The sequence below is a fragment of the Sphaeroforma arctica genome (genome assembly GCF_001186125.1).
Source record: "Sphaeroforma arctica JP610 unplaced genomic scaffold supercont1.830, whole genome shotgun sequence".
Classification (NCBI taxonomy): domain Eukaryota; class Ichthyosporea; order Ichthyophonida; genus Sphaeroforma; species Sphaeroforma arctica.
Window position 1 is genome coordinate 1 of NW_014039728.1, and position 10,326 is coordinate 10,326.

At 40.5% G+C, this 10,326-nt stretch overlaps 3 protein-coding genes across 3 annotated transcripts in view; 2 read left to right on the forward strand and 1 right to left on the reverse strand.

The window, feature by feature from the left end:
- Window positions 1-3,192: 3,192 nt before the first annotated feature.
- Window positions 3,193-3,806, forward strand: SARC_08802 (hypothetical protein; the record flags this gene model as incomplete). Its single annotated transcript, XM_014297201.1, has 1 exon — window positions 3,193-3,806. A coding segment is annotated over one exon (614 nt), but the record flags the coding sequence as incomplete, so codon positions are not given.
- A 1,780-nt stretch (window positions 3,807-5,586) lies between these two features.
- SARC_08803 (hypothetical protein) lies at window positions 5,587-9,278 on the reverse strand. The gene is made up of 7 exons (XM_014297202.1): window positions 9,018-9,278; window positions 8,716-8,787; window positions 8,227-8,475; window positions 7,203-7,685; window positions 6,813-6,989; window positions 6,504-6,614; window positions 5,587-6,345 (listed from the first exon to the last, which is right to left on the reverse strand). Exons 1-7 carry the CDS (start codon window positions 9,027-9,029, stop codon window positions 6,229-6,231), a joined length of 1,221 nt encoding a protein of 406 aa, XP_014152677.1. The 5' UTR covers window positions 9,030-9,278; the 3' UTR covers window positions 5,587-6,228.
- A 653-nt stretch (window positions 9,279-9,931) lies between these two features.
- The window catches only part of SARC_08804 (hypothetical protein), a gene marked incomplete at both ends in the record, with an annotated part of 4,097 nt that continues 3,702 nt past the window's right edge, over window positions 9,932-10,326 (forward strand). Inside the window, one exon of the mRNA XM_014297203.1 lies at window positions 9,932-10,013. Within this exon, the coding sequence (XP_014152678.1) occupies window positions 9,932-10,013 (82 nt within the window). The remainder of the gene's footprint in view (window positions 10,014-10,326) is intronic.

The window sequence follows — 10,326 nt, forward strand, 5'->3', positions numbered from 1 at the left end:
CTAGAGGACCCACGTATATGTTATGTATATATATGTACCTATACGTATACGGAATACATATTATTTATATATATGTGTGTGTGTGTGTTTGTGTGTTTGTGTGTGTATGTATATACATATATATATATATATATATATATATATATATATATATATATATATATATATATATAATCAGTGCTACATCGCCCAGCTCTTAGACACGCACACCTCTGTCGTCCGTTCTGCTTGCACCTTTCTCTATGTAATTTATGCTAATCCTGAGAGATGCAGCAGGTTCCATTATTCACTTCTCAACGTTGCCGAGCAGCTCCATCGTTTACTTCTCAAAATTACCTACCAATTCGTAATCAACCCTGATCGTATCGCATATCTAAATTGTGATTGACTGCACATCGTGCGTGGCAAATATGTATAAAGTGCTAAATATATCACTGTTAATGATATAGAACTTAATATTTGATTAATAGGATTCTTGTCTGTCCATAAATATAGTGTTTCGAGCCGTTCTGTACGTGTGTCTAGCGTGCAAAGAGTGCGAAAGTGGGGCGCATGTGTGCGATCGTCACTGTATACTAATATATTTAGGCCGGTTTTGCCAACTTTATGAAATTGTGAACATAATTTCTTGGATGGAGTAAAACACCTTACTCCGGGAACTAAATTGTGTATTTCATATCCTCGTGCTGAAATTATGAAGCGTATTTGAAATTCTGGAAAATTTTCAGGACAATTTGAAACATGAAATTCTTTCAGATTGTCCCGTTTGGCAACTTTAAATTACAAGACTGCACCTCCAAGAAATTCTCCTCAAAATTCGAAATCCAGAATTTTCCTTTAATAAGTGAAAATGAGGGTCAGACAGCGTTTTCACTTTGACAAGAGAAATATACTGTTCTATTTTAAAATTTACTCTGGCTTTTTGAGCGCGCACTTTTGAAATTACAGTATATCACATTTTTATGTATGTACGTAAATATACATGATGAACAGATTCTAGCTGTTAATTCCAACCAATGGATGGGGTTATACGATAAACAAAAATAGAATTGACAACCACCTACTATTTCTACGGACTCGTGCGTTTGTCAACTGGAAAATTTTTGAGGAAGTTCTGGGCTGCCCTACAGCCAGAATTTGTTGGACTGGCTAGAAAGAAAAAAATCGAATACTGGAAAAGAAATCATCCGAAATGCAGTCCACAATTCCAAAAACAATAATTTCCTCAGAATTTTATAAAGTTGGCAAAACAGGTCTTCACGGCTAGGGTTTTTCCCTCTCGAGTATGCCGGTACAATTTGTTCCGTAGAGTAGTGCGCTGGAATATATTGTCCCTAATACATCATTGGAAAGTTTGATTTTTGAAATGTCAGGAAATAGGGCACTTTTTTTTTAATTGAAAACGAAGAGAAGTAAATATTTAGAGAGAAGGGGCATAACCTTCTAATCAGACAGGGGGCCTGAGCCCTCAGGGCTGAGGGTCTGAGGGCTGAGGGCCTGAGGGCTAGGCCTGAGGGCCTGAGGGCTAGGCCTGAGGGCTAGGCCTGAAGTCCTGAACCTTGATCCCCGAGGCCTGAGCCCTGAGGACTGAGGTCGTGATCATTTTTTTGGCGGGCTCAACACGGGCCCACGGTAAGATTGGCACACTCGCAGAGTCGCCGCAGTCTCGCAGTATGCAGACTCGCAGGCGCAGAGAGTCCAGAGTCCAGACCGCCAGTCTGGGCCAGACAGCGCCAGTCGCCAGAGCCCAGAACCCCAGACTCCCAGACTCCAGAGACCAGAGGCCATCCGCCAGTGTCAAGTCATGGCACCGTGACAGGCGGGGAAATATACAGAATGTACAATGCAGCACAGAGCCATATAAACCAGGCAAAATCAGGTATCCGATCCAATTTATAGTGGACTTGGTTATTGACCACTATCTAGTTTAACTATAGAATGGACGATTCAGAGCTTGCAAGGTACTTACAACAACAGGAAGATGGTTTGTACTCAGAAAGTGAGTCGGAGAATGAATGGACGAAGAAACGAACCACGAAGAAAAGACAAGGTGTAGCCTCGAAGGCTAAGGCTAAAAAACCGAAAGTGGCCAACCCTGCATTTGAAGGTAAGTCTACATTTTTACAGCTGTGCCCCCATCACTAAATTTAAATGGGTGAAAATCATGTGGCTTGACTTGCGATCCCTAATAAGCGGAGTGAGCATACACGGACTGACAAAACCGGCGCTTTTTTAGTGCGTGTTACTGTTCTATTGAGTGATATGCTGTTACTGTTCATACTCTTGAAAGACTTTCGAGGCAAATTATCGCCGGGATTGTTTTATTTCTTTGGGTTATGTGGTATGCCACATAGTATGTTTCGCCAGAGCCTTCTGAAGCGTATTGTAGTTGCACTCTTTCACACTCAGGTCTACGTACACGAGCGGAAAAAAACATACTCACGATGCGTTTATGATACACTACACGCGTGTGGAAAACGTACGAGACCCATCTGCTTGGTACAATTCTACTCGTGGTTGAATATATTAGTCGATATTTGTAGAAAGGAAGTGGCTCCATGTATGTGCCATGGAAACAGAAATATACTTGCTGATACACTTCTCATTGCAGTTGCCTGAAACTAATTATGTTTACAGTCATCTTAATCATGAGGTGATATTGATGTATTGTTAATCATCGAAGCTAATGTATTGACGTGAAATATTACATAGCGCATTATGAAGTGTAAACTTTTCTTTGCGTATATATGTAGTTTTTCTGCGTAGTCTTTGATCTCGAAAACAAAAAACTTGCTAGGTGAAGTTTTATTGTGACTATCAGACTTGATCTAGCAGCGCATGAACGTGAAAAACCATATTATCTCAAGAAGTAATCGAGATATTAGCCGTCTACTTACTTATCTTTGGCAGAATTTCCGCCTTTCTTCTGGACTGGCCGTCAACGAAATCTGTACGTTTCAAGCTTAGACAAAATGAAAGAACACGCTAAACCAGATTGTTGTCTAGAACAAACGATCGAGTTATCTTTATTGTGACATTTATGTTCGACGAAAGTAGGAATTAAGCGCTAGAGGTATTTTCTATTAGGCCTTTTCGTACAAGTGTCAGCACTATAGTCGCTCTCTTTGCAAGTAAGTTTCATAACTATTAGTTTTAAATGTACCTTGTTCATGGTCTTCACCTGCTCAGCAGGGAAAAAACCTCCAGCGAAAAAGATGGTATGGACTCCAGAGGAAGAAAAACTTTTTCTGGAGGGCTTAGAGCTATATGGTCGGGACTGGGCGATGATAGCAATGCACTGTGGAAATACACGAGCTAAGCAGAATATATCTAGTCACGCTCAAAAACATTTCATCAAGCTGTTTATAGGTGGGCATTGTCTTCCGGCTAAAGTCATCGAATCAGGGTCAGGATACACATTGTCTGGTAAGCCTTTGGACCCCAACTCGGCAGCTTTAAAAGCCTACGGTAACAATACCGAATACCGCGTATCGCTGAAAAATAGAAATTCTCTTCCACAAAGTAGTACAACAGAGGAGAGCCCAGCATCAGCACAGACTACTATAGCACCCCACCTTGATACTATAGTTCCGCAAACAGCTGTTCAGAATGAGCCACCCTTGATTACTGCGAAGAAGAAAATCACAAAATCGCCGGAGATTAAACGTCGAAACCCCAAACCTACTGTACCAAGGAAAGAAAAAAGTATAGCTCCAGTAACAACTGAGCGATCGGAATATAGCACGCGTAGATTAAGAACTGCCAGGAAGCAGACATACCGGTTTGTTGATAACCGTGAAAGGTGAGTTACAATGAAAGCAAACACTACACAAGCACTGCACTGTTGGAGAATGTGATCGTCGATTTTCGGCTCCCAGTAGGAGCACTGACATGCAATATATTGCCAAGGTTATCTCATTATACTTGTCCTCAAACATATTCGACGTGGTTCGACATTTTACAGTGACCCACTGCACATGGTGACCACGAAGAGCTATACAGAAGACCATATCCAACCGTTCAATATTACAGTACTTCCCCAGGCCACAACTGTCATGGATTTTCACGCACATTTGGCCGTGGCCGAAATTATTGGACTGCTTGCAGGAATATGGTATGTATATGATTTGTCCGGTATACGTTAACGATTTATTTTATTTTTACCTCACTGTGTTAAATGACTGGTTTATGTGATGTTAGTTCACTGAAGCTCACGGAAACAATTGCTGACACTAATATTCTCACGAACATGTGGTTTAATAGGGATCCCGAGACACAAACAATCCAAGTGATACAGGCTTTTCCATGTAGAGAATTGCAAAATGGTAATAACGCTGCTATCGCTGAAACACAGGTGGAAATGGATCCCGTCAGTGAAATGGAGGTATTAAAAATTAATCTTTGTATTTAATGCAGAATCTCAACTAGGCTTCTGGGAGAGAGGAGTCGTTCATTTTAACTAACATGCATCGACACTGTATCCCAGGAGTTTAACTCACAGTGTATAAAACAAGAGTAAATTAAAAAAATCTTTTAATTTTGCGAATTTGCTCGCTTGATTCCGACCTTATCCCAGGTGAGAGAAGAAATTGCGAATCTTGATCTCATTGTGGTTGGTTGGTATCATTCGCATCCCACGTTCAAGCCCTTCCCCTCTAATACGGACGTTGAGAATCAATACAACTACCAGGTATAGCGTTCTATCGTATAATTGCTCGAGGATGTTTCTGATGTTTCTTTGCTCTAGTTGGATCATTCGCGTTGAGTATATGACTCTCTGCTATAGTACACTTGCCGATCACTAACGAATTTGAATTCTCTTCGCTTTATTATTCTCACAGAATTTATTTAAAGGCGTCGATTCAGCTAATGCCGCATACTTTGTCGGCGCCATCGTCGGTATGCATCTTTTGTTATTATTTGCACAGGACATCGATCCGCTCATTTCTGTCAATTCTATTGTCGTACACCAAATCCTATGGCCATTTGAATTTTACTGTTGTGCTAATATTAATCGTTTTCTCCTTATAGGCCCTTACGACACAGAACTGCCTTCGGAGAAGAGTGCTTTCAACTGGTTTCATGTACAGATGGACGATGACAGGCCCCAAGCATATATCCTGAGCACGGAACAGTTGATAAATCGAACGACAGATGTAGAATCGGTTGTGCTTTCTAAAATGGTATGGCGGGTATATGATGCAGGAGCAAGTTATCTCGTTCCGTTCATTTTGTGTATTGTCCTATTAACATCCTATTCGACGTTTTACTATGTTCTATAATTATAGCGAAAACTTGTCGACTACTACAAGGATTATGAGCACCGCACGCAAAACTGGTCAGCCATATGGCGTTTATGCAAGAGGGTCTCCTTTGATTCCAGTATGTTAATGTGAGATCTCGTTTCGAAATGCAATTTTTGTTTTATTTTAAACCCGAATTTATTTTAAATATTAATTGCAGGCACTGTATAGTATTATGGTCGTAACATGTTTTTCAGCCAACTTAGTAAGCACTTCTCATATCCGGCGAAAGGGTGCAAAATCGAATTTAATGTCTCATTGCTCTTTTTGATTCATCAAGTACGAGATATAGCAGATGCAGCGGGCGCGACTACTTCATCCAAATTGAAAAATCAGAGATCAACAACGGAGAATGTTGTCGCTCGCACATACATAGATAAAGCTGAGATTGCTCTTCGACATCGGTTAACTGGATGCTCGCAATCATATACCGAGGATATCGTACGTCAGACGATGGCACACTTGCGAGAAAATTGGGCCATGCAATAGCATAGCAGAACTGCTGGTGAATATAGATTCTACGTCGGTTATTAGTTTTTATTAGTACTTGCGAGATAGAGCTATCTATAGAGCATTAAATTTCTAGTTGAGCTCTTGCTTCAGTAAATTCTGCCTTTATCCGTGTGTGCCTGTCATGAACATACTATACTATAACCCTTATTTCCTAACCTTATAATAATCGCATATTGTGTTGTGCATCATCATGATACTGTGAATTCGCCAGGAGTAGCAGAACGTTACATGTTCACCAGGAGTAGCAGATCACTGCAAATTCACCAGGAGTAGCAGATCACTGCAAATTCACCAGGAGTAGCAGATCACTGCAAATTCGCCATGAGTGGCAGATCACTGCAAATTTACCTGAAGTAGCAGATCACTCAGGAATCTGCTCGGATTCTATTTTAGCAGGTATCGCTTTATTGATTTACCATGTGGAACGTCTCATATGCATGGCGAAGTCCATTACGCGCCAAGCAGCCTTGCCATAAGTTCCCTCCTCCCGACAAAAGGCAAACGCATATAACACATCCTCAATAGCATCCTACAATAAAACGAATTGCAATGGGTGTAAATGCAATAACTGAGAAGACAGCGATTCGCGATAGAACAAATTTTCAATAATCAGCTCAGATCAATATAGGCTCGAAACGTGCAAAGACGGACTAAAATCGGAATATTGCACACAACACGATAACTTACAGGATCGCCGTCGACTACTTTGCCAGCCTTATCCTTCTCCACTGTGATCTGCTGCACCATACACGTTACGGTCAAAACTGGACCTTGCTCCATCATCATTGCGTTGAAAATCTATCAAAGTGGACAAAATGTGTTTTAACTTTGCTTGGATCCAGGGTGTCGATCAATTTACTGAAATGATTTTGAACTCTCGAAAAGATTAAAAACAAAATACACGTTGACTTCATTAAGTAAAAGACACTTACATATAGGTGTTGCGCAAAAAAAAAAATTGGTCACGCAACGAAATTTCACAGCAGTTCCACTTACATCTACGTCTCTTATGTCCAAGATTTTGACGTCTACAGTGTGCCCAGCATCCTTCTTCAGTTTGATGTTACTTGCTAGCACGTTATATGTGGGCTCAGAGCACCACGCTTCCAACGTTTGTAGGTCTTGATTGAAATAAGACTCCAGCAGAACGGGAATCAGAGACTTGTGGGCATGCTGTGAATTAAGAATCAAAATTGTATAAGCACTAGCGGCCATTAAATAAGAATCAAACCTGTATAAGCACTAGCGGCCATTAAATATCCAGTATATTCTGTCTTATTGAACAAAAGGCAACTCTGTATACGTATGTACAGGAAAAAGATCCTTCGAGGCATAATATCAAGCGATGGAACCTTATAAAATGACCAGCGGGCTATCGATACTTACCTCTATGAACTCCTCTCGTTCGAAATCAGGATCTTGCTTGCAAATCTCTCTCAAAACAGTAATCATTTCACTCTCCTTGAACATGCCACTGAGACCATCTGCCACCACATCAGTGATAGAGCGCATCGATCGGACAAATATATTATCACTCTCATCATAGTGCATCTTCCACTCGAATGCACGGTTTGTGATAGGATTATTATCTTTGAATTCTTTCCATTTGGAGAACCAGACACTGTCCTTGTGCATGACCATGCCCGTAGCGTCTGTATTAGCCTCTACTATGGGCTTGTCGAGCTTCACACCTTTTATTATACGTTCCCTGTCGGCGACACTTGGCTTCTGATAGGGTTTGAATTTAGCAGAGTCGAGTATTGTACCCTCCAGCAGCTCCGACCTGAGCTGGCTAATTTTATGCGCAGCATCAGAATTTGAAAATTCCGCACCGATCTGTTGTGTAGCCTTACCAGCTTCCTTACCAGCCTGATTCCGTGTAATGTGGAAGGAAGATTTGGGTGCGTTGAATCATTCGTAAACCACAGTAGGCTTGGGATGGACAACATACTTCGATTTGCATCCCCAATATATTGATGGTAGTAAACATTCCGTGCAATGAAATAGTCCCAGCCAAATTATGCTCACTCTAGATACAAACACGATGCAGTCCTCAGTGTTAGCAGTACAGTGAAATGCAATCAACAATTCAGTTCAATGCACGTAGACCGCAAAGTAAACGGGCCACCGAATCACGCGCTTCAAACCAAGCGTACGTATAGAATATAACATGGACTCGTAACGATGCACGTGGATACCATCAATACAAATCAAAACTAACGAACTTGTACAATAATGGACGACAAGACTAAATATTTGACTGATTGTATTGAAAGCTAGACAATAACTGGGAGGTACCTTTTTAAAGCACCGGTATTCATGTCCACAATCATAAAAAATCTCTTTGTCGTGCATTAGATTGATGAAATGGATTTGTTAGTTCAACAATGACAAATATGGCAATATGTACCTGAGCTGTGAAATCACCCGCTTGCTTGGCGAATTTGGTTGCACCCAGCTCATCGGCGACCTGGCCCAGATTGTCCTTAACCTTGCCCAACGTCTCAGAAACCTTTTTGGCATTCTGTTGACCCTTCTTGCTGCTCATTTTCGAACTACTTTTCACACTTTCAGTAGTTGGCGTCGACTTCGGTGCAGTTTCTTCTGCTCCCTTTTTGATGCTATTTAGGAAATTCTTCACCATGCTCATGTGACGAGCCTATATAAGCGCCCATTGGAAAGCATTACCAGTGACGTTGAATGTTAATTCCTTAGTCTAATAAAAACATGTAGGAGAGAGAAAGAACTATTTCATAATTTAACCCAATCAACACGATTCGTGCTCACTTAGACAACACGAGGGACAGGCAGGACACTCACTTAACACAGCCAACAAGAGTCACAACACTCGTTTGCTAGTATTAAAGTACTACATATCTAGAACTACGATGGTGCATACCTGCGGTCTAGATGCTTGCCCAACATGGCCACCAGTATTCACGCAAGCCGCCAGGGGGGAGCATCTCAACCTCTGTAGGCAAATTAGGATACGCGTCAATAGAACACGATTAGATAGCTGAACCCATGAATAATCTGTGAACTTTTAATTTAAAAGAGGTATTCGTGCACAACCACGTGCATAACACACTCACAAATGAATCAAATTGCTGCAATCTGGTAGGACTGAGTGCGTTTGCATTCATAGATTTCCCATAATGAGTAGGAATTGCTCGTAAACTGTTTCTAGAATATTCGGCTTACCAAGGTAAACATGATGTCGGCTTAATCGATGTCGCAGTATTGTAGCACAGATGATTTTTAAGAAGTGTTCGATTCAGTACTAACACTATATTTCCTTGGTGTGCTTAAAATGCTATTCAATATAGTCGTATCACTTGCAGTACTATCCGCGTTTACCATATATATTACTTTGTGTCTTACAATAGCTCAACTACTATAGAGAGCATAAAATACAACCCAATATCTGATATTTTGCTGATATGAGAAAGTTGTAACTGGTCATGAATCCACGCGATGTCACCTAAATACAATAAAACTTTGTTGCAATTTATTTAGAACACTTTTGAATGTGTCCCGAATCTGGGTTAAAAGGTATTTTAAAATTAATACAAAAGTAGTAATTACAATTGTTTCTCGTGTTTATTTACGCCAGAAGAATGCCAAGAATGTGATGAACTCCCAGCCACCAAGAGTCCACAACACTGACAAGTACAACACAGCCGCACCTCTTTTTTCTGCTTCACCACAAAAATATTATAATTAAAAACGCCGCGCCACACAGCGGGCTCGAGGGACCGGCTGACGTCTTCCAGAGACCCAGACCACAAGACGAGAAGGGAAGAGTCCAGACTCAGCAGTCATAGATGCGATCGATCGTCACAGTAGTAGTAGAAACAAAAAAGTAAAAGTGAACGTAATAAATCAAAAGCACTTGCGCCAAGAATTAGAGTAAAGGTGCTAGGAGTCTAATAGAATAGCAGGGGAATTCTCTTGAATTAGACTCAGTACCCCTACTACTAGCCGAGCTCGACGACTGGCATAGACACAACCCATAATCGCTTCCATAATTCTGAAGTGAACACCAGCGACGATAGTATTCTGCGACCTGAGTATACCTTACTGAAAGCTCTACATACATCTGCACGAATATCAACATGATGAATAGAACTATCGTAATGATCCCGCCATCACCCACGGTCTACATCCAGGGACTCAACGAAAAGACTAAAAAGCAAGGTTTGTATGCGCAAGCATATGCATATAGATATATATATATATATATATATGGATATATGGATATACATGTGTGTGTTTGTATGTATGTATGTGTTTGTGTGTGTGCGTGTGTCACACTATATGTACATATGTGCATGTATATGTATGTGTATAGGTATAGGTATATATATGTGTGTGTATGAATATATGTGCCTACGTACGTTTTATATATTAATATATATATATATATATTGTGTATACGTATATATATATATTGTGTATACGTATATATATATATATATATATATATTGTGTATATCTGTGTATATGTGTA

What these genes read in the sequence shown, in the direction of transcription:
- SARC_08803 (XM_014297202.1), bottom strand. An exon ending in GGCAAGCATCTAGACCGCAG is followed by an intron (nt 8,476 to 8,715) that starts GTATGCACCATC and finishes GCGCTTATATAG; the next exon opens with GCTCGTCACATGAGCATGGT. An exon ending in TGGACATAAGAGACGTAGAT is followed by an intron (nt 6,615 to 6,812) that starts GTAAGTGGAACT and finishes CCACTTTGATAG; the next exon opens with ATTTTCAACGCAATGATGAT.